The following is a 27,657-nucleotide window of genomic DNA, read 5'->3' on the forward strand; positions in this document are numbered from 1 at the left end:
ATGCCAGAAAGCCCAGACATTTGTATCTTATCTCACATGTCACTATCCTCAACCCATGGCTTCTCCCTGGGGCCTCAAGATAGCTGCTCAGACCTTTCTAGGTGTCATGTGCCTTTCAAGACAAGAGAAAGAAGGAAAGAGGAACAGGAAGCGGCCTATCTTTTGAGCACACCTTTTGAAAATTTCACACTGCTGCATCCTGGTGTGTTTTGATTGTCATCTATAAAACTCACAAGGGAGTTAACTGCTATGGTGGTAACAGGAGGTATGCTCTCAAGGCTGTTTGGCCACTGGGAAGTATACTCTCATGAATGGATTGATGCTCTCTGGTCACCAGAGCGGGTTTGCTATCTCTAAATCGAGTTTTCTATCCCGACTGTGTTACCGAGGCAACCTCTCCAGTGCGCATGCGTTCTTTAGGTACTGGCTTCTGTCATATTCTAAAGACTTTTCCATGTGCCGGCACCTTGATATTGGATTTACCAGACTTAAGAACTTTGTTAACTAAATTCTCTTAAATGCACCTAGTCTGTAGCTTCCAGCTCACGTCTCATTAACTTGAAGTTAGTCACATATTCATATCCATTTGCAACTAAAGACTAGGAGGAAAAATAAGGCCTTATTTCAGATTTTAAAAATCTTACTAGATGAGAAGTAGACAGATGTCATGGTTTCCTCTGTACATAGGCTGAAATAAATTTGAAATTAAATTTCTGTCTTTCTCAAAGGGGACTAATTAGACAATTTTAATATTCATTTTTCTAGTGAAAAACATGCACAAAATCAGTAACTATAGGGTATTTATTCTATACTTAATATATAGAGAGCCCTTAACATAGAGTCTTGCATGCTCAGTAGTGTGTCACCATGAGCATAAATATATCAAGGAAGACCTGTGGAAGGAGGGGTGTCCAAGATAAACAGAGGGATTTGCTACAAGGACTCTGCAGTGGAAGTGAGCATGAAGTCTTCAGGGTTGTGAGCCATGCAGGTTATTTCTCCATGCCGTTCACGCAGCATTCCCCATTCCTCCTGGGATTCTTTCTCCTTCCTGTGAGCCAGTCAACCCTCATAAAGGGATGTGACTCAATGCACCTCCAGGGAAGATGCTCCTAGCTGCTTCCATGGAAGCTAGAGAAGTATTTCCTCTAGCCCCAGAGGTGTAATTCCAAGGAATGGCTGTCCTGTTCCTACACTAGTTCTTATGACCAGGGGTGGCATGAAATACTATGACAGGCTCACCCCCTTCCTGTTCCTAGAGGTGAGGGCATCAATAGATGAAAGGGATAAAGGGGGCGGGGTTACTGGCAAACAAATGCAAGAGAAATAAGCACAAAATAACCAGCAGCATGCTCAATCCCTCAACTCAGTATCTAAGTAAACTTTTTAGCAAGTAACTTATTGTAAGTAACCTTTTTTCTGTTTATCCCTGGTCTTCCCTATCAGAACACAGGTTCCTACAAATAGGGTGTCTGTTGATTTATTTTTATAACGCTGTGCCCCTGGGGCTAGAATACTACCTAGAAGGTACTTGGGCAATATCAGTAGAATGAATTGCTTCCACAACCAGTGTGATGAGTGAGGATCCGGCCATCACGCTGGGGGAGCTAAACCTCAGACATGTTGGAGCAGCGCTCAGCCACCCTGTAAATCACACAGCAAGGGGGAAAACGCTGAGCTGTCCAAAGAAGGCATCTGGAGTGTCTTAGATACCGTCAGTCATCCGTAGGCCCTTGCTGGCTCACATTAATGCTCACAGAGGGACTAAGAAGGAGAGGGATTAGTGAAAGAAGCCTGGAGCTCTTGGAGGCTAGCAGCTGCTCATGCCCTTTAGGGACACCCTTTCACAGAACCGTGAACACTTCCCACACTGGGTTCATGTCAGTCTATCCTGCTGACCCATGAGAGCTCAGTGGAAGACAGGAGCGATGGGGCTTCAAGATGAAAGGTGCAGACAATGCAGTTAGAGCCTGTGAAAGATGTTTATTCGTTTATATTTTCCACCCTTCCCCAAAGCCTCACTTTATAGCAACCCCTGCCCCCAAAAGAGCAAAGCAATGAGAAAAAAAAAAAAAAAACCATGGTGACTTTATTGAAACCAGTAAAACTGCAAGTCCAGGGGATAGCCACGTTTTTATTTTTATTTCAGGCTAATAAGTCAGCCCCTTGTTTTACCTGTAGGGCTCCTGAGAGGCCAGCACAGTGAGGGATGGCCACAGTGATCTGCTTTCCATTTTTCCAACCGTCCATGCCATCTATCTCCCCACTGAGAATTCAATCTTGGCTCACTCCATAGTCGTGAACATGGTGAATTTTCTAGATTTCTTTCCCTTGAGCATCAGGGAGAAAGCTACTGAGATTCCAGGATGCTCCTCCATCACTTGAGATGTGGGGAGACCTGGGATTCAAGGGAAGCCTTTCTGAGATTATTTTCTTGAAACTTCAGTTGTGCCATGTTGCACCAAGCAGCCTGAAAGCATGTCAATTGCAGCTGAAGGAGTAGCCCCACCCCTGAGTGTCTGTCTTTGTGGGGCATCCAGACAGAGAAAGAGTGGGCCAGTGTGTGGAAAGTGGTGCCTTCAATGCCAATATATAAATATCATATACCATATACCATATACCATATATATATATATATATATATATATATATATATATATATATATATATATATTAAAATGTGCATGCCTCGTTGATGAGCTAGTAGTTAGAAGTATTGCTGATACCTTTTAGAGTCATTATTATGCGTCATGGCCTGTTCCGAATACTATTCCCATATTTCATGTTTAATTGTCCAGAAGCCCTGTTTGATGGCTGTCATTGCTAAGTCCTATTTTATAGGTGAAGACCCATGAGGTGACATGAGCTGCCTAATGTCACACAGCTGGCAAGATTTAAACCCAGTCATTATGGCTTCTGAAACTGAGCTTTTAACCATGACCCTAACCTGCATTACTTTTGTGATATTTCTACTTCAGTGATTCAGTCATAAGCAGCATTAATTCAGAGACATAACCCAGATTGGCAGCATGGACCATGCAAGGAAGCAGGCAGCATCTAATCTTGATCCATCTTGTCAACCCCAGAGATGAATAGTTTCAGGCTTTATTTTTATGTATTTACCACCTTCAGTGAAAGGAACTCTTCGGTTCTTTTTTTTTTTTCTCTATAAAATAGAGATATTATTAACATGATATGCAAAAGCATTACCCAGATATATAGTAAGTGTTTAATAAAAGTTAACTTTGTGTCTTTAGCCATTTGGTTGATGAACAATAATAACAATAATAACCTCTATTCCCTAAGAAGCTAAATTCAAGCTTCTAATTCAGGTCTATATTTTTCAGTGAGTCATGAGTTCTTTTTAAACTTCTTGGTTCAAGATTTTGTTCCAGAATCTGGTTAACTTTTGACCTGCAAGTAAACAACCTTAATTTCTATAACTGGCATTTCTGTCTTCCCCTAGCATTGCAATTCTCAACTTAGAGGTCGTGATCCCTTTGGGGGCTGAATGACCCTTTCACAGGGGTCACATATCAGATATCCTGCATATCAGATATTTACATTATGACTCATTACAGTAGCAAGATTAGAGTTATAAAGTAGCAATGAAATAGTATTATGGTGTGTGTGTGGAGGGGGGGTGTCTCCGCAACATGAGGAACTGTATTAAAGGGTCAAAGCATCAGGAAGGCTGAGACCTACTGCTGTAGAGCATCCTATTGCTGGACTCACCCAGGCATTTGACAACCTATTCTTTGGGGGCATTAATCAGCTGGGGGCTACCGGGTTTTCCTCTTGCCCACTCCTTCCTCCTGGTGGGAAACCTGAGTGTCCCTTGTGAATTCCAACCATTCCAGCTCCCATGCTCATTTCCCTGAGGTGGGAGATAGATCAAAAGATGCCCCCCTTCCATAATTGCCAGAAGCAGCCGGCAAAGATACTTCCTGTAAGGACATGGGCTCCCAGGGGCAACTTGGGCAGAATAGATCAGCTTCACAAACTGCAAACATGGAGAACATTGCTTTTTTCTTCTTTCTGTTGGGAATGCAGAGGGGACCTCCATGTACATCCCGGGGAAATCCATGGGGCAACATTCCAGTCATTGTCCGTGAGAGGAGTCTACTCTTCTGTCAGTGTGATCCACAGTCTTGATTTCTAGCGACAGTCTCGGGGATATTAAGCAGAGGTTTATCTTCGAGTCACTGAAGTTATTTTTGTTTTCGTTAGCCCGGACTATTGTAATGGACGAGAAGGCACTGGCGGGAACAAGACTTTTATTATAATACGAGGGTGAGGATGGCTTTGACTGACCTTTCTTCTGCTGGAGTTTCAGTGTTTTAGTCTGTGCTGCTTGTGCTGGAAAGAATTTATAATCACAGGCTGTCAAAGACAGCCATTGTTCTCCCTGCTCTGAACATGTGGGTCAGCCACAAGTGCCTGTAGCTCCCCCAACGCCAGGAGCTGGCGGAGAGAGAGCATGCCTGGATTCTTCTGTGGCATCAGGAAAAGCATTTTGCATATTTTTCATTGCCTTTTTTTTTTTTTTAAACTTTTGCCTCAGAAAGACAGCTCGCTTTCAGAGCAGGAATTTCCCTCCAAGGTAGCAGGAGGTAGAAGCATGCCGCTCCAGGATTTTACAGCTCTGATTCCGCCTGTGTTTGCCAGATACCATAACCCGGGGCAGTGGCACTGAACTAGGGACTCATCTGTCCCACAGACATGCCGTTATGGATCCTGAAAGACAGGTCAAAGGTTTTGTCTTTGTTGTCAATGATCATTGCATTCTTGTGAATCCAAACTTTGTGATTCTTTGTATTTAACTACTTAAAAAAAAAAAACTTTATGGGATGTGAGTTACTTGGGGATTTTTTTTTTAAGTTGTACATGCTATTCTAATTGAAAGGATGGAGCAGAAAAACCTTGAGGAATTGAATAGTCGCTGCTGATACTCACTGGTGTCCTCACTAGCTGCTACGACTTTTCCACACAGATTGTCCATGCAAGTATCCTTGCAGACCACTGGAAATCGGATAGGATATATATGTTTCAGTCATATCTGAAATTCTTTCGTTTTATTTTGGGACAGGAGACTGACGACATTGAGAGTCCTAAGCGCAGCATCCGAGACAGTGGCTACATCGACTGCTGGGACTCTGAACGCAGTGACTCCCTCTCTCCTCCTCGCCACGGCCGGGATGACTCCTTTGACAGCCTGGATTCTTTCGGCTCGCGCTCCAGGCAGACACCTTCACCAGATGTAGTTCTCAGGGGAAGCAGTGATGGTAAGGTTTGATCTTCATACACCGTAACATCTTGGAATTAGTCATTAACAGGAGTTTCAGGGTCACCGGTAGAGAGCTGGGAGCTTGCAAAGGCAAACTCTGTATCCACCTGGCTGGAGCCTGGTAATTCTATAAACTGGTAGGGATGGGGGGGGGGGAGTCTCTGTTGTTTTTCATGGCTTTCAGATTTTTGATTGGCTTGGTCAGCAGCTCCTTTGAACGATACCTCAGTGAGCATGTCTTCTGTTGGAAAGTGTGTTACATCATCCTTCCCTGGGTCTCCCTGAACCAAGATGCTGTGCAGACCATTAGCTCATAAAGTGTGCTGAAGTTTATATACCGTGGGTACAAGGAAGGGAAATGTTTAGTGAGTAACACACTACGTAAGCAAAACTGGTTACTGCTCCCCAGCGAACTAGACATGCTCTTTATGTCCTTCAGAAAGCTCTAGGGTCTGGGGCTGTGCCCTTCTAGATTGGCACCTGTTTTATCCATCAGTTTGATGCTTGGTGGATGTGACTGGTGGGCTAGTTTGGTGCAAATGGCCATGAATGCATAGTGTATACCCAGGCTGCCTATTGGCCCCAAGACCGGATTTTTTTTTTTTTTTTTAAGTTTAAACCCTGTGAATTTGATATTACTTATATGGAATGATCAATATTTTCTCTACAGAAATGTGTGGTCCTATAGCCTGCCATGAGTTCAGTGGCTGCCGTTAAGAGTGCTCTCCTGTACCTTTGACTTTTCAGGAGGCAGGTGGCTTGGTCCTACGTGTATAGACTTGTAGAAAGACAGCGAGGCTGGTGGGGAATTTTTTGTTGTTATTTCTATTTTTGTATATGTTGCTGTGATAGTAATATTTTTGGACATTCTTCTGTCTGAGATCAGGGTTATCTTTAGTGGCCGCAGTGTTGCTTTCTGACATAAAATTCTTGGAGTAGTTTTTGTTGTTATTGTTGTTTGTTTGTTTTTGTGAAGTACTAGAGATTGACCCTAGGGCCTTGCAAATTCTAGCTGAGTGTTGTACCACTGAGCTATGTCCGTAGCCACTCAGCTATGCAAGTCACTGTCATACTTGAGTATTTCACATGTCCATGTTCTAAGTTAGATACCTAGCACACAGTATCTTATTTAATGTTCAACATAGACATCTAATTGCATTTTAATTCATCCTTGCTCGGAGCCGGGAGACACTCCTTGTCCTTGTTTTGTAGATGTGCCTTTAGGATTTTAAGTCTTTGTTTTAACATTTGAAAATGACAAGAATCACTGAAGGTCTGGTCGTTTAGTTCTGTCAGTCTCAAGAAGTGCGGGTCCAAACTGGTGCTCTTAATTCACCCAGGCTACTTTGCCCCATAGAAGCTGTATTCTAGAGTCTCTGAACAAGTGTGTCTGCTCAGAACGTATACTTTTCAGCAGACAGATTAGCCTCAGGGCCACATAGCCTGTGACTCCTGAAGAATTCCATGGTACATTGTGAGCTGCTTGAAAAATATTTCTGAAATTTTACTTGACATCTTAAGTACCACCCACAGCACTGGAAGTTAAAATACCAAGTCTGTGATCTAATTATGCTTCCACAGGACCCAAGCATGGCTTTGCTTTTACAGAACCCATCTCAACCAAACCATTCTACCCATATCGCTTGTTTTAACTTTAAAAAAAAAAATAGGACTTTTCCACCTTTTTTTTTTTTTCATAACTGGTTCTTAGTCTGCCATTAGCTTTGAGGATTTAGAGTCTACATCACATCTTGAAAGGATTTGAGATGGTGGTTAGTAATACTAAACTAAACTATCCCAAAGCACAATTTAGTTGCAGCAATTAAGGCTGATAAACCAGAGCTTACTCATAAATGCTTTCTCTGCCATAAAAACACCGTGGAATGCAGCCTTACGGGTCCCCCTCACAAACTGCATCTTCCACACACATCACCAATCTGATAGCTTAAGGCTTATCTTCCTGCAAACTAATCAAGACCTAGTGAAGTATTAACAACAACAATAACAAAACATTTCCTAATCTTTCTTTTAAAGTTCAGTATAATTTTTGTCAGATACACATTAACTATATAAGACTTTCCTGGCATTTTTTGTACGTGAGGTTAAGCAGTGAGAATGTTGGTTCTAATGACTGCTTCCACATTGGGAAGACTATTTTTTTTTTTTTAAGTACATCTTGAAAATTTTTGTCCCAAGATTCACAACCAACTTGGGGCAGCTTTAACATGACAACCTTTGCCTTTATATTGGGTTCATATGAACGGCTTCGGCTTTGCTATTACGAGTGGGTACACCCACTGACCAATTCAGAAAGTACAAGGCACATTCCTAAGTGTCATGATTCTGTGAGGTGGATACAGTTTCCTGATAGGAAAGCTGTAAACCCCCAGGCTTGCTTCAGCCAGTTTATATTGCCCGTCAGGTGCCGAGTGCCCCCTTCAGACTCTATTAACAGCCTCTACAGCCTCCACAAAACTCCACTGAACAGCAAACACAACCTTGTACTCATGTGCATTGAAAGTTAGCAACATAGCCTAAGTATGAGTCTGTGCGTTTAATTCAGTATCCCTATGTTTTATCAAAAAGATGTGTTACAAAATGGAAATAAGGGATAAGCTTAAGGTGCCAGAGGAAAATGAAGAAGTGTTTGTGACTTGGGAGTATTTGGCAAATGATGGAAAGAAGAGGCAGCAGGAGAGAGGGCAGGGAAGCAGAATGGATCCAATTGCTTGTAGCCACGTGGAAAAGAGGAGTGAGACTCTGATAAAATAATAACGTGCCCTGTGCTCTCTTCTGTTTTCCTAACTTTAAACATTCAGAGAGAAGCCAACCTAGTAAATTTCCACATCCACCAGATGAAATGAAATCAAAATCTTTCTTTCGCAAGTCTAGCCTGACAGTATGCAGGCACACCATGCCAGCCTTTCTGAGGTCCTCACAGCACTTGAGGGGCTTGCGAGTGCTATCTCTGGTAGGCCATGGGAGTCTAGAGTCCAGGGACTTTAAACTCCCAGGGTCACAGAGCCAGCAAGTGGTGGAACTTCCTGGCTGTAAGTCTATGAAGCTGCCAGTCCTACAGCTAAGCCATTCTGCCCTGAGACGCTGGCAAATTAATATTCCTTAAAATATCTATTGAGACTATCCTGAAGAGTAATTCAGTAGAGGAAAAGGCTGTGTTTACATGCTAACATATTTTAACAATATGTTTGATAATATTTTAGCTATTATATAGAACTATGGCTCGCATACTATAGGTTTTTAGAACTGAGAACTCCGAGGCCACTCTAACCCTCACTAAGCGGTCTAGTATATGGAGAACTTACCTGCTTTTGTTCTTTTATCAGCACAGGGTCATATTTCCCCTAGTCAGGACATTTTCAGAAGACATTTTTCTCAGTGTTGAGTGCTGACAGGACAGAATTTTGGGTGTCTCAAGAGTAGCCTCCTGTATCCCTGAGCCAACACTAATCAGTCACGGGAAGGGAGGGGGGGCTCCTCTAGCTCCTCTAAGCCCGTTTCTATCACTATAAAGAGGCTCCTATCAAGTGGAGAAACAAATCCTTGTGTTGGCAAGGCAAGGCAAGGCGGTGTGAGTATTTGTTTACAGGCAACATTTTATTTTGACACTGACTGATACACTTGTTAAGGCTTGTTGTGGGAAGGGAGCTAAGTAATGAATCAGACACTAACAAGTCAGGAAATGGCCAAAATTTCAAGAGAGAGGCTGTAAGCAAGCACCATGAATAATTCATAGTCTGGATATTTCACGTACAGTGAGCAACTTGTTCACAGCCCATACTTTAAAGTCACAGTCTTTTAAATGTCACTATAGGATCTGATCTCCAGGGTAAGTCCTTTCATTCCAATCTCACAGAAGGGGACAGTCATGTGTGTTAGAGGAGACAAACTTGGGAAGCCACAGCTCACATCTGATGGATCCGAAATTGTTACAATGAAGATGAGGTAGCATGCATTAAACACTAAGTGCCAGATACTGGACCAATGGTCATAGGTGGATTCAGCCCTTCCAGCTGTCCCATAAAGCAGATGGCATTATCGCCCCCAGTTTACAGATTGGAAAAATGGAGGCTTTAGTAGTCAGGTTAAAGACAAATGAATAGCAGGGCTGGAAACGAAGTGGATCTGATCTAAAGCCTGGCACGATACCCCCTCTGCCTTGTTCCAGGTCTTGGCCTTCTTCTTAAGCATAAATGTCTTTGTTATCAGCAGAGTCAGAATGATGTCATGCTTGTATTCATTGATTAAGAGTTCAACCAGCATTAAAATAGTGGTTACTTAAACGATCATGCTTACCTTAACGACAGCTTCATTCTAACAGACCTTAGAAATCTAACAACATGAGACTTGGGCAAAAAGGATATGTTGGAATTATTGGGGCTGTTATCTAGGAGCAAGACTGACATTGACAAAGCTGAATTCCTTTGCAGAAAACAAACAAAAAAACAAAAACACTTCCAGCCAAACCATTTCCTGTATCCGAGTTTGAGACGCCCATTGACCGCAATGGCGTGCTTTAGAAGCCGGAGGCTGGGTAGTTCTTGTTTTCAAAACAAAGGGAAGAGAGAACTATGCAGGGGGGTGGGGGGTATGATGAAGAGCTGGTATGGACATCAGGACAAAAATTGTCCCAGATCAGGAACTGGGAAAATCCCATGAAGAAGAAGATGTAGCCTCTTAGAAGACCAACCCTTAGTGAAGTCCAACTGCTCACCTTTCTGTCTTTCTCATCTGTCTCTGCTAGATTATAATTCACATCTTCACCATGTTCTGGGGCAGGGTTAAAGATACACAAAGACAAGTAATTTCTAATGCATGCTTGTCAGAATGTCTAGTGCAGTGAACTCTGGCTAGAGATCAGTACAATCCTCATTGGGGAACCAGTGAGATTTTGTTTTGAGTGGCCAAAGCTCAAAGTTGGTCAGGCGAACAACTCTACACAAATGTGTCACTTACAGTAACTCCTGCCACACTTAAACTTACCTCTGGTCTTTTTTTTTTTTTTTTTTTTTTTTTTTTTATAAAGTCATGCTTTTAGTTTTTTGGTTTTCCTCACTGAAATTTGAAGCCTTTTTCCCGAGGAGGCTAATTCAGACTCATATTATCCAAGTTACTAAGTCAAGGTATGAATTCTAGAACACACGAGAGTTACCCTTGATTCTACAGAGATGCCATTGGATGTTTCTGCTAGCCCCGCCCGCTTTTATCAGTGCCCATCCTCTGTTTTCCAGGAAGAGGAAGCGATTCTGAATCAGACTTGCCTCACCGGAAGTTGCCAGATGTGAAGAAAGATGATATGTCCGCACGACGAACTTCTCATGGTGAGCCGAAATCAGCAGTGCCTTTTAACCAGTACCTCCCGAACAAAAGCAACCAGACCGCCTATGTCCCAGCACCTCTGAGAAAGAAGAAGGCGGAGCGGGAGGAATACAGGAAGAGCTGGAGCACGGCCACCTCCCCCCTGGGTGGGGAAAGGCCCTTCAGGTAGGAGTGAGGTTCCAGTTTTTTGATGTACCATTACGAAGGGATGTAAGTGGCCAATGCATCCCAGAGAGCTTGTCATAAAATGCAGATTCATAGAGGTCCCTAGAATCATGCCTGGTGCACAGTAGGTATCCAACAAATTCTTCGCTGAGGAGCCGGTGGTGCTCTGAGGCCAGTTCCATTGACAGACTGTGGAGAGAGAACACATGTCACGTGGCCTACTGTGGAGGCTGCCAGATTTCTGATCCTGTGACAGTGGATGTACAAAGATTGTACAAAAAGACTTTTAATGCACTTACATAGAGCAAGCTCAGATAAGGGATGGTGGAGAAAGTTTGTAGACGCGTGTTGGAATAAATACAAGATATGGTTTTTTTTAAGAGAAGGAAACTATTAATGTTCATATTAATATACATATTTATTCTGCAAGTATTTGTTGAGTGTCTGTTACATGTTGGGTGCTGTATTTGGGGATTGGGGGCCCAATACTAAGATACTAAGAAACAGACCTTGCCTTTATAAGGACTTAATATTTCACTATTATTATCTACGATTTTCCCACCAAGGAAATGTTTCTTAAATTTTTTTATGTATTGATCAAAACTAATGGATTTTACCTTTACAGTAGAAAGGGTTTTTTTTTTTTTTTGCTTTTAATATCAAGTTTGCAAGAGCCCTTAATCAGTATAGAGGAGAAATGCATTGTATTAATTAGCTACACTAAACTGACCTCACCTTAGCAGCATCCGATCCTGTACTGTGACTATGTTTTCTAAACTAAAAGTGATATCAAAATGTCTTGGAAGCAATACCCAGTCTGTTCCCTGACCTGCCTGTTAGCTTGGTAAAACCATGTTGTCCAACTCACTAGTTACCCTGAAACCATAGAGGAGGAGGGAAGTGAAGCAGGGTCTCCCACTGAAGAGGACCCCAGCAGCCAGATGGGCCCTGATGGGAAGCCTGCCTGTGGGTTAGAAGCTCCTCCCAGCAATGGTGAGGAGCAGTCTCCTGAGGATGTTGCTGCAGTGCCAGCTGCTGTTCCTGAAGACAGAGATGCTGTGGAAAGCCAAAAGCGCAGAAGGCTGGAGCAAGCTGGGATCAAGGTCATGCCTGCAGCACAGCGCTTTGCCAGGTTAGCTCTGCCAGCTGAGGGCTGGCCTGGCTGGCCTTCTGCATGCCTGCAGGTTTGGATTCTGGCTAGCAAATTGGATTCTCATCCTGTTTCTCCAGTTCCTATGTGTCCGTCACATCAGTGGCCTCTGCTCTGGACAAGTAGAAATAGATCCTCTGCCTCGGGGCATGTCTCTGCTAAGTCCTTGCCTAGTTTACACGGAGATGATGCGTGAGCTCTTCTCTGCTTCATTAGACCCCATCCCTGTGGTCAGTTGTGTGGGCTGCAGGATTTACCTAGCGATAACATTTTATTTTCCACTGCTTGTGTCTTGTTAACTTTCATCCTACTCCTAAATGGCTCATTACCTCCTGGCCCATCATTAGAATTTGCTCAATGTCTTAAAATAGAGGAAGGACAATCTATTCAGAGAGAATAACGGACTTACAAAAATCCATGCGTTTGCCTTCTCTTAAGGAGTAGTAAGGTCCGAGTTTGTCAGTGTGTTTCCGATAGTGATTCAAAAGCTGACTGGAATGCTTGACCTCTCTTCATTGCAGCTAACCGGCATTAGCATACAATGCCTCTGACTTCATGAGGTGGGTGGGATGAAGTATTTTAACAGTCAATGCTACAGAATTCTACAGGGCTACAGTTTTATGCAGAGTCCTGAAAAGCTTGTTTATTTTTTATGTAAGAACCACACTGAGCCTCACAAATAACCTTGCAGCCAACACTCACAAAACATACTGATGCTCAGAGCGATTCGACACTCGGAGTCCCTTCCATCCTCGTTTGTTACTTTTCATTTTAAAAGGTCAGGAACACACGCAGTTCTTCAGAAGAAGAAACAAAGGATAGGGGGTCGTATTAATTACTTTTCTTGGTGCTGTGAGAAAATATCTGACCTAAGCCGCTCAAGGGAAGCAAGATTGATTTTCGCTCATGGTCCTGGGGGATTCTAGTCCATGATGTCAGGGAAATTGTGGAGGTGGGAAGGGTTTGGTCCTATTGGCAGGTGTATGAAGCAGCTGGCTTTACTGTGGCAGGCAGTAGAGAAGGGGACCCATAAGGCCAAGCTACAGACCTCAAGGCTTGTTCCCAGTGACCCATCTTGGCCAATCATGTCCCTTGTCCCAAAGGTTCTAGAATCTCCCAAGCAGGGTCACCATCTAGAGATCAAATCAACAAACACAGGAGCCAGTGGAGTTTCTGGGGACAGTTCACCTTCACGCCATAACAACGATAGTAAGTGAGCTACAGAGCTGGTCAGCGTTGCCGTGGCAGCCAGATTCGGGTACTTTGTCCATAGCACTGCATCTGATTCTACACATCCCTTTCCCTATGTGTTCCTTGTGTGGTTTAGTTCTTAACTGAAATATCCAGGGTTGGCTTTTATATATTTAACTGTAGGATAGCTTTTGTTGATTTAAAAAAATTTACACAAAAGGAATCTATTTCTTGGGCTGGAGCGATGGCTCAGTGATTAAGAGCACTGACTGCTCCGCTAGAGGTCCTGAGTTCAATTCCCAGTAACCACATGGTGGCTCACAAGCCATCTGTAATGAGATCTGATGCTCTCTTCTAGTGTGTGTCTGAAGACAGCTGTAGTGTACTCATATAGATAAAAAATAAATAAATCTTAAAAAAAAAAAAACAAAAAAAAAAAACGGCACAGCCTGGAAAAAAAAATGTAATCTATTTCTTCCCTGTTTGTGGTATCCCAGCCCAAATACTTAATCTACCTACCTTAAACATTAGAAATTCTGATGTAAAATCCTGCTTGCATTATAAGCAATTCTCTGAAATAATGAAGACTAATTTCATACCGTATCTTCTGAATATTCAAATGATGGAAATATACTTTCCCTGTGTCCTTCACACATCTACTTATCCCAGAGACCAAGCTAGAAGCGGAATACAGAGACAAGCAACACCTTGTCACCATGTACTGTTTATCCAACTTGTCTGTCTCCCCTCTTCAGACTTGGAACAGCGGTGAGAATATCACTAAGTTATACAGACAAGAGCATGAGCACAAAAAAATCAAACCTCCACATTTTTGATGGACATACCTTTGTTTTTATCATATGGGAATCTTATAGCTGCAGGGTGAACAAGGAGATACCAAGGACAAAGTTGCATACAGGTTGTGAGTTCAGTCAGTGCCCTGTGTCACTTGATAGCTGGAAAGCATATTTTATAATAAAACATTGAATTCTTTGATGAAGATTCTCATTCAATATATAAACATAAGGTCATGGTTTGAAATGTGGTTCTGGTGGGAGATGCTGTATTTAGATAGTCATTCCATACATGTTTGCTGTTATCTGATTTACCTTTTATCTGTGTCATCCAAATTAACTATGCAGCAGAAGTGTGCAGGCTTGTAAATATCAGCACGCCTCAGACTTTCTCACACATTATTTAAAATCATGTTGAGGCAGCTATAAATTATTCCTAGAGACTGTTCCCAATAGCAGCACCATGTATCTGTTCTAGTCACCACGAGTCCATTTGGTAGACAGCTTTCCAGTTTTTAGTTCATTCCTAAAGGCACATCCATCATGCCACATGCACATGCCACATGCACATGCTACATACACATGCTGCATGCACATGCCACATACACATGCTTCATATACATGTCACATGCACATGCCATGTACATATACCACATGCTGCATGCACATGCCACATACACATGTTGCATGCACATGCCACATACACATGCTTCATATACATGTCACATGCACATGCCACGTACATATGCCACATGCTGCATGCATATGCCACATGCACGTACACATGCCACAAGCCCAGCATGTCTGCATTTTCTCAGTGAACTTTTTACAAGGCACAGTAGACTTCAGAGTCGTTCTAAGTTTACCCACACTTAGGGTCCTGCTTTTAATATGGCAGAAAGTTGCTTAACTGGAATGAAATGCAAATCATGAAGGAAAAACAAAACAAAAAGACAAACAAAACCCAGGATTCTCCATGCGTGGAAAGTGAGAATATAAATCACTGAACTATGCCAATGTCTCTCAAAGCCTTTGAGCCCATGTCTCTTGTTCTGACATCCAGATGGATTCTGGTCATCACAGTTTTGGACCCAGCCAGAAGCTAAAGATAATTTGGGGGGCTGTTTCTCAGTTGGGAAAGACTGTTTGTCCAGTAAGTGCTGTACAAGAAAGGGACATACACAGTAAAGAGTGGGAGCCAACCTTTATAACCAGACCACTATTCCACCTCCTTCTCAAGGATCCTCATACACCTGGTTGCATTACTTTTAAACCAATAACACACAGAGCAAAGGCACAGTTATTCCACTTCCCCATGATGTTAGAAGCCTATAGGATCCACACTGCGTAAGGAAAAACTAAATAAGGCGGCATCTAAGCATCAAGGAACAGAACATAGGACTTCTCAATAAATGTGTGGCAGTTAATATTTATTAGTTTCCATAGATGTTTTTAAAAAAGTATATAAACTGCTTTTTCTTCTATTTTATTTTATGACCATGTTAACTTAATTAACCTTCCCCCATAAGATTCTGCAAAAGAAGCCATATTTCTTTTTTTTTTTTTTTTTAAAGAGGGTAAAATAAGAACCAAGATTCACTTCCCCTCAAATTAAAATACCATAGAGATTTGAGTTCTCTTATTTGGTGTTTCCCATTGGAGAAGTAAATTTTTTTTAACTGAATTATAGACTTCACGTGACTATACTTCTTTTCTAATTATTTGCATGTGTTTCATCACTCACTCGTTCTGCTAGTCTGTGGATGTTTCCCCACCACATAGTAATTAATGACAGAGGGGAGACAACTCTCCAGGGAACAATCGACATTTTAGAAATCTTCAGAGGAAGAGCAGATGTAGCCCAGTGCCTGACACACACTCTTCCATCCCTCTCCAGCAGACGCTGGCTCCCTGCTGCTTTCTGCACAGATCCCCCAGTCTAGGGACCAGACAGGCATAACCTTTGTGGCTCTGGATATGTCTGCTGTGCCTGGAAACAGGGTAACAGGGAGGTTTCTACTGTTGCCCATGACATTCCCAAGAGAACGAACAGGCCTTTCTGGAGAGCCCAGTTTCTTTGAATAGAACAAACTCACTGCCAAGCCAAGCTGGCTGCTCATTGCCAAGCAAAAGGGGGTGAAAGGGAATGCCATTTCTTCTTTAGTTTATTTATAGTGAGAGAGAGAGAGAGAGAGAGAGAGAGAGAGAGAGAGAGAGAGAGAGAGTGAGAGAGAGTGTGTGTGTGTGTGTGTTATATGCATGTTTGTGCTCTTGAGCATGCAGAGCCCAGAGGGCATTGTGTGTGTTGCCCTGTCATTCTCCAGCTTATTCCCTTGGAGTGGGGACTCTAATTGAGTCTGGAGCTAGGCTGATGGCCAGAAAGTCCCAGTGGTGCCCTTGTCTCTGCCCCTCACCCCAGCACTGAAGTTAGGGTAGCTCCCAAAGGCAAGGGTGTAGCCACTCCCCTTTAAGTGGGTGCTGCAAATTTAAAGTCAGGTCCTCTTGCTTGTGCAGTTGGGCTCACCTACAGAGCTGGCTCCCCAGCACCCCTCGTCCCTTCCTTAGTTTTAACCACTCTCTCATATGCTTTGAAACACATAAATAAACCTTAGACACTCGGAAACAAACTTTTTCTCTACCCTATCTCATGCACTGGGTCCTTAATCTCTCCTGTCATGAGAGCATTCTTTTTTTTTTTTTTCTTTTCTTTTTTTTTTAACATGAGGCTGGCAGGGTTGCCAGGTTATAAGCTGGGTTCTGCATTTCTCTGTAGTCCAAGCAGGTCTTGAACTTGTGATCTTCTTGACTCAGCCTCTCAAGTAGCCGAGGTTGCAGACCTGTACCCTCAGCTCTCACTAGGGTTCTGCATTTCCAATTACATATGGGTTATATTCCTTCCGGTAAACAATGTCCACCCAGCAATCGCCAAACCTGCCAGTAGATACAAGTCTGAACAGCCTGGCTTTGCTGCTTATGTAGACCTAAAGTCATTCAGCTACGTTCATAAAACTGGAACTGAGTACCTTACTATTCTGTGCAAAATGGACATTATAATTCCTGGTTTGTAGCGTTCTCATGGCCACCAGTCTACATATTAGCTGCTTGGATTTGTGGTTATTGAAAAAAAACATAAAAATATACCAGAGTTTAACAATGGGCTGCTTTTAAGGAGTAAATAATACAGAATAGAAGTCATTGAAATCTTTTTGTAAGTATATACTTGTGACTATTCTTCTGCATATCTGCCTTCAGTGCATTTTTATTTCCTGGTCAGTAGGGCCAGCCAATAATTTACATCATTTTTCGTCTCTCTGAGATGGCCACAAAGCTCTCAATTTAAAGAATTCATACAATGAACAAGAATTACTCATAGTAACAGTTTTCCGGTTGGAGTAAAGATATTCCAGAGACGGGAATATCTTCAAGTGGCCATTGATAGAGAAACTTTATTCAGTCTCTTCTTTGAAGCACACATATCTAAATTGAGATCCCTTGAAACAAGTCCTGCCACACTGGGCAGTTAGCCTAAAAAGAAACACTTGGGGAATTTGCAGCCCAGCTGGGTTTGCAAGATGCATAAGGTACCAGATTCACTGCTCAAATTGGCATTGTAAATTGGCAGGGCCATTTGCATACATGCATACTTTTTATTTTAACAGATTATTTCAGAGATGAAGCCCAGGCCTCCTGGTCAAGAAATAGAAAGAGTTTTAGTCTTAGGCTTGGTTCATACTGATGACTGGCTCCACACTAGGGTGCAAGAATCTGTGAGGTGTGTGCTTCCAACTGCAAGGGCTTTGTATGATATTACATGTTGACCTAGATTGTGAAGTATGATTAGTTAGCATTCTGCTATCATCAGTCTTCCAAATGTTGTTGTGTAATGCAATTTACAACTCTATTCTAAGTACGACTCACAAAATCCCTTTTTTAGTTACCAAATTACTTCCCTTTCTCCTGATCTCATGGTAATGATAATGCCTTTTTTTTCCCTAAGATGCTCTGCTTTCAAAGCTGTTCCTGGCATTGTTGTTTGTCCAGCCAATAGCACAATGGTCTATTCATTGTCACAGAGCAGAGTCCCTGGAACCAGCCTGCCTTTATTTGTATTCGTATCTATACACTAGCTCTTTGACCTTGTGCAAATGTATTGGCCTAGTCTTTCTACTTGATAAAATGAGGATGAGTGTATACATACCATAGGCTCTGCAATTTTAGTGCTAGAGTTACTACTTAGGAGGAATTCAATACATAGTATATGTTCATTATCCACTGGCCAGCATCATTATAATTTATTTGTTTTTGCTTAATGACTCTGAAGCAATTCAGTGATCTGTTGTTTTCTACTAACCATTCTTCACAACCATAGTTGACCAATCCAAGTTGATCTTTGCCATATGTGTCAACTAAAAATTCAGGGAGGAAAGTGAACGCAGTTTAGGAAGGGACTAGGCAGAAGTTGAGTGTGCAACTAAGGGCAGGATTTGATACTTTCAATAATACATTTATTGAGAAGTAAAACATCATACGTGCATTTGTTTTAAAATAATGAGATTTGTAGATCATAGAGAGCAATGGCTAATAGTGGGAAGGTGTTAGGAATATGATCAAGCATATTTTGATTTTCCAAAATTCAGATAGGAGTTCTACTGTCACTAATGACCTCCTTTGAAACAATATGATACAAAGTAACAGCCAGTGGACCAACTGGTCAACCAGCGTAGACTGTCTCATTGCTGGTTCTGTCCTCAGCCAGGTCAATTTCTCCTGTCTTCATTCTTGACATGAGTTTGACCTTTGATAAAGAAAAATTTAGTTTTTACATTTATAAAACATGTATTTAGCTTGTGTTTTTATTTGTGTGTGTGTGTGTGCGCACGTGCACATGCGTGTTTATGTAAGTCTGCCGTTCTGTTCCTGTGAAGGCCAGAGAACAATTTGTGGGAGTCAGTTTTCTCCTTCTACCACATGGTTCCAGGAGACAAAAGGTTGTCACTATGGGCAGCAAGCTCCTTCTCCCACTGAGCCATCTTGCCTTACCTTAAGCATATTTTGGTGGGTGCAGGGACCAGGCAGTACTACTGATTGAACTTATGTTTGTGTGCATGCAAGGCAAGTGCTCTGCCACTAAGTTATGTCCTCAGTTCAGGGACTTTAAATCAACTTTTCAGAAAGCTCTTAGAAAAGAGGATATATATATATATAATTATTTTGATTTGCTTGTCTGCTACATCCTTAGCTCAAGAACATTTAATCATATTTCCAAAAGCTCATACAAAATAGGTATGTTTTTGTAAAAATCAAATCATTTTTATTTGTTTGTCATCTTTATGGACTGAGAATACAAGCAGTGATGAGGGATTAAACGTTCCAACCCATATTAGGACTTCAAGTTGAAACTGGTCTTTTAAATGGAAGAAAGCAAAACTCTTTGAAGGCAGTGTAAGCACAATTGCTGTCTTGCTCACTACCCCAGGACAGAAAGAAAAAATTAGAAAAGTCCTAAGGCTTACTGCTTGACACGTCATCATCAAATTGCCTTTAGCAATTAAAGCTTCTGTTTTTTAAGGGTTCTCAAAGAATCCTTTGAAAATGAAAATCATCTGTAGTAATAATTTGGCAAAACACCCTTACCACACTGTCCTGCACTTCTACCAATAGAAAGGAAGCAGACCTGGTGAGATAGAGAGCCTAGGGAGTGGCGGATAGGAAGCAGGTGCTGATGAGAGAAGGCAGGGCTTGATCATCTTTTATGTCATCCTCTGAGTGCCTTTAAACTATTCCATATGTCTCCGTTCAGATCAGTGTGTTGCAGAGAGACCTTCCCTAGGCTTTGTAGTGAGCACATGTCCTGTATTCTAGCACATGGCTTCATTCGTGCATTTTCCTCCAGATTCATTTATTGGCAAACTGTGTACCTACTGTGTGTGTCACAAATGTGGTGAAGAAAGTGGCGGTAAGGAGCCCCCACTACCACCTTTTCCCCGCTGTGTTGCAAAAAGGTTTTGGATTGTCACTTTCTGAGCCACTTAGGATCTCGCTGTTATGGATGCTCGTGGAGCCCTGCAAATTACATGACTTTTCAGTGTTGTGTGTATCTGGCTGTATTCAAGGTTAAGCCTATCCTAATTATGCTGCAACTTTGTGCTACAACTAAAATAAAAGGTGCTGCCCTTTGAACTAACAGCATCGAGAGGACTTTGCAATAACAGCACAGTCGCCTGGAGATGGGGATTTAAGCTTTTTAAAAAACCTGATCACATGTGGGGTTCCATTTGATTTTGCTCTATCAGTCAAAAGCAATGGAGTGAAGAGAAAGAAGCTATTCGTGATATAATCCTCCGGAAAGAAAACCCTTTCCTGACCCACCAATGTGGCAAAGATTCAGAGTCGGAAGATGAAGCTGCATGTCTACTGCCTGACCTTGAGAAAGATGACTTTGCCGCAAGGAGGGCAAGGATGAACCAAAGCAAGCCAATGGTGCCACTTAATCAACTGCTCTATGGGCCTTACCGAAAGAATGATGCAGAGAGGGTGGGTGGCAGCAAACAGCTCTCAAAGGGACAGTCAGGCAAGAAGAATCTAAGCTATAAAAGGTGTGCACTCTGTGTGTGTGTGTCTATATGAGAAAGAGCATCCGATGTACATGGCCCCCATCCCTCTCTTTCCAGCCCCTGGTCTTGTAAATTTGCATCACTAGCCAACTAGATATGACCAACTCTCTTTAAGAGAACAACCAATTCTTAAGGGTGCTCCACTCCATTCAAAGGGCACAGAAAACAGCCACTGCCTTTCTATTAGTCTCTTGAATTAGGAAGTTTTAGATGGAAGGAAAAGAACAAATTCTGTTCTTTCCTTTTACACAAACAAGATAAATAATGGTGTATATCTTTCTTTTTTTCTTTTTTCTTTTTCTTTTTTTTCCAAAAACAAAGCAAGAGCTGGATAGATAGCTCAGTGATTGCCATGTAGGTTTAATGTCTGGAGTTCAAATTCCCAGAACCATAAAATCCCAGATGCAGTAGCATAAGTGTCTAATCCCAGTGCATTCCTGCCTACCAGGAAATGGGAGGTAGAGACAAGAGAATTGTCAAAAAACTTGCAAGGCAGCTAGCCAAGCATGTATCAGTAAATATGAGACAGCCTGTCTCAAACAAGGGAGAAGGTGAGGCTCAAAACATGAGGTTGTCCTTTGACCTCCACATTTATGTCATGGCACTACTCTGTGCTTACAGTGACTAACCCAGAACAATGCTCTGAAACAGAGTGAGACTGGATATTGAAGCTTTCTTTCAGAATCAACTTAAATGTGCTCTCTACGTTGGCGGTTTACAGTTGAGATGTTTCACATCTGAGCCATGCTCCTGCTATCTCCAAACTAATCCTAGAGTTTCATGCCAAGCTCATTATTGACATTTACTGACGCAGTAAAAAACATTCTAAGGGGGACTAGGAGATTCCATCAGAAAACTCGAATTCATTGTTAGGGACTTAAATACTGTGGGAATTGGGTTATTGTCAAAATGAAATCTCATTACCATTCTCAGCAGTCTTTCAGCCAGCCCTGGCTTTCCTACCTAGACAAGTTAGAGACTATCATCTGCTGAAGAAAAAAAAATTGCCTTATTATATGTTGTAGTAATTATTTTTAAAAAAGCGGCCGCCAGTTAATTTGTTCAACTATCTAGGTTGTAGTGGCGCTGCCTAGCTCAACCACGTGGCCATGAGGCCAGGTGTATGTCACAGCTAGAAACGGCCAGCCAGAGACACCAGCCCTGCCACCCACAAGACGCCAGCGTGGGAGATGGCTCTTGCAATCTCCGAAAGGCTGGGCAGTGCTGGACCATCCCGCTAACCGCACAGGCTCAGTATAGATGAGACTCTAATGCTTAGATTATCCAAAGGCTTATATATTTAGTAATGATCAATAACAAGATACTCTTACAATCAGAGGTGTAGCCCAATACCCAACCTAGACATACCAACTACCTTTGACTGCTACAGACAAGCGAACATCAGCCTCCATGTCCACTTCTCTCCTCCTCTGTCTCCCCTAGCTCCTCCTCTTCCTCTCCTTACTCCGTCCACCTTAGCTCCTCCTACAATTACAGATTAAAAGTGTAGTATGAAGGACTAGAGATGTAGCTCCGCAGTAGAACAGTTATCAAGTGCAAGGGCCCAGGTTCCATCCTGTGAAGGTACCCATTTCTCCTATTAATCTCATGTTTCCTTGAAAAAGGAAAGAGTGTCCTGTCATTTTGCTCTGTCCCGTCCTCTGAGTTTTCGTACTTGACATTCTGTTTGTCTACTCCCCTCTCCTGGAACTTGACTTATCCAATGATGTGGGGGCCTCAATCAAATCAACAGAGACCAGGGCCAGAGGAAAGATGTGAACACAGTTGTGGCCTGTGGCCTGCAAACCCAGGAGGGTGAACCACTGGAAACGAATTTCAGGAAAGCACCAGATCTTCAGAAGGATGACCTGGCCCAGAGAAGAATCCAGAGCAGAATTACCTCTCACCGTGAGGCTCAGAGCTTCATCAAACTCTCTGGGATTACAGAAGCTGACCTGGAGACTTGGGAGAGATTGAAAGTATCGGGAGAGACAAGGTGTGTCATGGTTTAACCCCTGACAGTGTTAGGATTTAACATTTAGAAAACTGAGCAGTTACTCTTGTTTCATTTTCTGTTTTGATGGCTGGAAAGAGTACCTCTCGAAACACAGAGCGTCTGGAAGTGAGCACGTTCTGCGTGAGAGGAAACATTAATACCAAAAGCCACGTTAGCAGAAAACATCTTCTTTACCCAGCTGACTTTCTGCGAGTGGTTATGTATTCTCCTAGACTTGCTTACTATAAAGAATTTCAACTTGAATTTTGAATAACTAACCATTTCACTGTGCCTGCAGTTTTCTTATGCTGTCAATTGTGGTGTTGCAATTGATGCTTTGAAATCAATAGAAACGTAAAGTACTATTTACCAAGGCAAGAACAGTGATGATCATTTCTTCATTTGAATGGTTGATGGGAGAGCCATTGGGTTCTAGCCATGGTAGTATTGCTCATATATCTACTTTTGTCTTTTCAACTTCATCTTGATTTGTACTTGCCTTGGAATCCCTGGAACTGATTTCTGGTTCTGACCAGGGATGGAGATGCTCGGAACACCTGTGCCCCTGAGCCCTCACCGGAAATCGACGCAGAAACCGCCATCCGGGATGACTTTGCCAGTCGTAAAGCAAGGGCCTATAAGAAAGCATCTGGCCCCAGGCAAAAATTTGTACACTTTGGGCCTGTGACAGAGATAGACCAACAAACTTGGAAGCGGCTCAGCATTGGCAAGGCGGGGCCTAGGGACAATGTGGAGGTTCTCAGTCATAGCAGCCAGAGCCGAACTTCCTCTGGGTCACCTCCCGCTACTGCTACTTTTGGCTTAAAGGAAGAACAAATGCTTAGTCCACACAGTGACTGCAGGTATTTTTTTTTTTTTTCCCTTTGGTGCAAAGAGGTCTGCATGGGAATCAAATGCTGCTTTTAAAGTTGACTGGGGCTAGAGATATAGCTCTGTGGTAGAGCATACATGTGCTTAGTATGTGCTAGATACCCAGCACCTAAATCGAATAAAAATAAAACAAAAACCAACCAATCTACAAAGAAACAAAACTCTAAGAGTTTGATGAGATACATCCCACAAACCTCTAGAGATGACATAAATTTGATAGACTCTTCCACAGGACAGCAGAAAAATTGTGTTGTGGGCCCATCACTGGGGAAGCATGTGTATGAGACTGGCAGGTGTTTATCTCTAGTCTGTTTTTATGGGAATCAGTGCCTGAGCAGGCCAGGAATATCTACAGCCATCCCTTTTGGCCTAACCCTTGAGCGTCATCTTATTATTTGAACCACTTGAAAGAGTCAGATGAATGTCATAATGATTATGCTCGTGTCTTCTAAATACATAAAGCCTGATGTATGTGTAACAGCATCTCCCTTTCCTGTCCTACCACATCAGATTTCTTGGAGGCTGCACTGCCCCAGACTAGGGAAACAGCTCATCAGCCTCAAAAACAAATCTCTTCTTCTCTGGAGGCTCTCCATCCAAAGCCCTATTCCAGGGTTCAGGTCCATCGTCTGGTCTCCATTCTCATAGGCAGAAGTAGAACATTTCTATGTATCTTGCTTGTCCTAGAACCTCCATCCCAACTGCCTGAGGAGTCACATGAAGTTCTTTAAGAGGAAAGAAAACATGGAATTCATCCCGATACTTTTGTCCTTGAGTCCCACAGGAAGTAGGAGATGGTCTGTGACCAGAAGAGCAGTCTCTTGAGCTCTAGACTGGTTGACACCATAAAAGAGGAAAAAGCTGTACATAACAATGTGTCAGAAACAGGTGGTAAGGCTTCCAGGCTCCAGTGTCTGAGAGAAGAATGAGGCAGAAAACTCATAAGAAATACAGCCTGGGGTCCTCCAGTGCTCACTGGGCTACCAGTTAGTCCTGCTGTGACTAGGTCACACCATACCCCCTTGGTGTGTTCCAGGCCTTTGGAACACTCCCATTCTACCCTCTAAGTCTGATTATGGCACCTTTACTAACTGGCCTGTGATTGACAGCTCAGCATCTCTCTTCATCTTTCGGTCTCCTTTCATAACTCTCTTCCTCTTGCCTCCTGTCACCAATGCTACCCGATTAACACTAGGATAGTGCCTTCTGGCACAGATGGCTGTCTCAAAAAGGCCCCATGGCTGGCGCCAGTGCCGGAGTCTCTGGAAGAACAGGTCTGCATTCAGAGCAACAACCCAAAGACAGAGGAAGGTGAGGCATAGCATGTCCTGCCTCCCGGGAAGTGATGGGTGACAGGCAAGCAGGCTTTTGGTAAAGTTTTTTTTTTTTTCTCTCTCTCCCATAACAAAACTATCCTCTTTGGCTTTAGTTACACCCACACAGCTGCCACAGGATGGCAGAGAACAAAATGAAGAAGTTGTTCAAAAAGAGCCTGAGACGCTGCCAAGGGTAAAAGAACCAGAGGAATGCAGCGGACCCCTGTGAGCCTCCTGCCTGCATTATGTGTTGTGCTGCCTCTGCTATCTGTGGCTGGTGTGTGCCTAGATAAGAGCCAAGCATCCCTGTGTGCCCGTGATGACTGAGTCAGTGGGAAGCAAAGTTGCTTAAAAAGATGCACTCATCATAGGATAGGAGTTGTGTTTCTGGGGTTCACTCTGGATGGAGACTTTGGCCTTGCATATGACTGGGGACTGACTTCCTCCTCACTAATCGTGAAAAGCAGAATTGGAACCATTTCCAAGTACCAGCTGCGTGACAGAGGCCTCACTAAATTAAAAGGGGGATTTCCTACACAGCTGCTTCATCTCCATGCACTTCTGCCTTGATGAATGTCAGTGAGTGGCAGTACTGAATTCCTTTAGCTGTAAATGGTCTTTAACTGGTTGGACCAAATGTTGCCCTAGAGCATGTCCTCTGGCCTCTGAGTGGGAGCCCTTGGGAACAGAAGTGAAGTTGGAGAAGAAAACAGCTCCTTCCTGGAGTGGCTGTGGACTGGAAAGGCCAGAATAAGATGGCTGATTCATGAAAAGATGGTATGATGACCAGGAGAACTGAGATGCTCTCTAGACATCCCAGATCCAAACCACCACATTTCCTTTTACACAGCAGTAGGGAACTAGGAATCTGCCAAGGGTATACCCAGGAATGATCAGAGGTCCGGTTATCCTGTACCCCTGTGACTGCACGTGCTTTGAGTGTATTAGTAATGCATCATGTCGTATCAAAGTCACTTAACCGCTTCTGCTAGAAGAAACAAAATGATTGACATTGGCCCCATCAATCCCAGAGTTTCTCTCGTTTGCATGTAAGCAGGTATGAGAAGAGGGGTCTAATAATGAGTTTACCCATTAACCATTCTTTCTGATCCTCATTCTGTGGGAAGAATAAATGAAAAACTCTTCTTTCTGAATAGGCAGAGGAGCCTTCGGCCAAGGAGTCAGACTTCTTTCCAACCTACTTGATTTTATGAATTTCAGGCCTACGAGGACGAAAGACATTTCTAAAACTTGCAGTGTTTTCAACATTAGCCAGCCTCACTGCCATCTGGTGGCAGGATTTCCGTTCCACTTTCTGACTTGATTTATGAACCCTGGGATTTCAAGGTCCTGTGTGTGGAAGCTGCTGTTACCAGTTAATGATATATGTGTTTGTAAGTGTAGTCTACCTACCTAATGTTGGGTGACAAGAGAGTGACAAGAGGAAGTCTCTTAAGCTCATTGTGAAACAGAAAGTACTGGTGTTCTGCTTCTCAAAAGCCTTTGATGGCACAGGGTCAAGGGCACAGTGGAGGTCAGGAAGAACATTAATTAATCTTACATTTTTAAAATAAGTACCCTAGCCAGCTTTATTGGCTGAACTGGACAGTTCTATCCTTTTGAATAGGAGTAATAGTCTTATTGCCGTGATGCCCAAGGAGCAGAGACAATAGCTATGTTTCACACCATAGATGTACAGTAGGTGTGTCCTCTTTGGTGTGTGTCTGCTGCCTCTCTAGCTCACCTCTGGAAAAATCACAGGTAGGTTGAGTGGATATTTGCTCATTTCACAAATGAGAAATGTCACAGGGAGAAAAGTTAAGTAAGTGCTGAATCCCATGAAGTTCTCAGGTTGACAAAGGAACTGAATGGTCAGCCTCGGCCTCTGCTGTCAACTCACCTTCCAGATATCCAAACCTGATGCTTTGCTCTGGATCTGTGGGCTGCCGTGGAGCGAGCCAGAGTGACAGGAAGGAAGGAGGCAGGGCCTGCAGGCTGACCACTGCATGCTTCCAGGGTGCATTCCTGTTTTTCACAACCTTTGAGAGTATGAATTTCCATCACAATTGGGAAACCAAACTTCAGTACACAACTCAAAATTCAAGCACCAAGATTTTAAACTTTGCTCTGAGTGGAAGACCACTTTTCTCCTTCAAGACATTGCCTATACAAGTAACAAGAGGAGTCATGGAGACCTGCTTGAATTCCTACTGCTTTCTGTTAGCTAGTCATTTGTAGTTCATATAAATAGTCAGTGTAAATAAAGACAGCCATTAATTTTATGGCATACTTCTCTTTCTAAAATGTTTGGTGTGTGTGTGTGTGTGCTTGTGTGCATCTGTGCATGTAAGAGAGGGAGAGGGAGAGAATGCCCACATGCCAGTAGAGGTCAAAGAACAGTCTGTGGGAGTTGGATTGTTCCTTTTACGATATGAGTTATAGAAAACTCAGGTCATCAGGTTTGGTGCAAGCCCCTTTACCTGCTGAGCCATCTCCCAGCCCAGGACATGCTTCTTGATTGAGCCAACACACGCCCTGAGAATTCCTGTTTCCTTTTAACAGGTGTTTACTGGGCAATTGCTATATGCAAAACACAAGACTTGAGTGTCCATCCTAGATGACTGGGTGAAGCTATTTTCTACTCAGATTAGTTCAGAGTATAGGGATCTACCACTGAATAGTTATGGATTCCAAGATGATCTCTTAGGGCCCGGAGATAATCAGTCGGTCTATGCCTTGTTTCCATCACTCTTCTGAATACTACCACCCTCAGATTGGAACTTCATTAATTGGCTTTTCTGGTAGGTTGCTCATTCCAAGTCTGTCACAGTCGGCAATTCTATACTCTATAGCATTAAGAAATTATTTGTATTTAAGGAGAGATAGAGAGAGAGGGAGAGAGGGAGAGAGGGAGAA

General features: G+C 42.8%; 1 protein-coding gene across 20 annotated transcripts in view; it reads left to right on the forward strand.

The window, feature by feature from the left end:
- Positions 1-27,657, forward strand: part of Limch1 (LIM and calponin homology domains 1) — a 296,994-nt gene that overhangs the window by 213,647 nt on the left and 55,690 nt on the right. For 11 of the 20 annotated variants that reach the window (XM_076938610.1, XM_076938611.1, XM_076938608.1 and 8 more), the window contains exons 7-8: positions 5,090-5,285; positions 10,537-10,789. In XM_076938610.1, the coding sequence (XP_076794725.1) occupies positions 5,090-5,285; positions 10,537-10,789 (449 nt within the window). Of the gene's footprint in view, positions 1-4,487; positions 4,749-5,089; positions 5,286-10,536; positions 10,790-11,660; positions 11,922-20,217; positions 20,521-22,291; positions 22,535-23,070; positions 23,398-24,620; positions 24,737-24,854; positions 24,967-27,657 lie in introns of those variants that run through there. The other 9 variants (XM_076938595.1, XM_076938598.1, XM_076938601.1 and 6 more) reach the window with 4 other exon arrangements.

This window comes from Arvicanthis niloticus, chromosome 7, assembly GCF_011762505.2.
Source record: "Arvicanthis niloticus isolate mArvNil1 chromosome 7, mArvNil1.pat.X, whole genome shotgun sequence".
NCBI lineage: Eukaryota > Metazoa > Chordata > Mammalia > Rodentia > Muridae > Arvicanthis > Arvicanthis niloticus.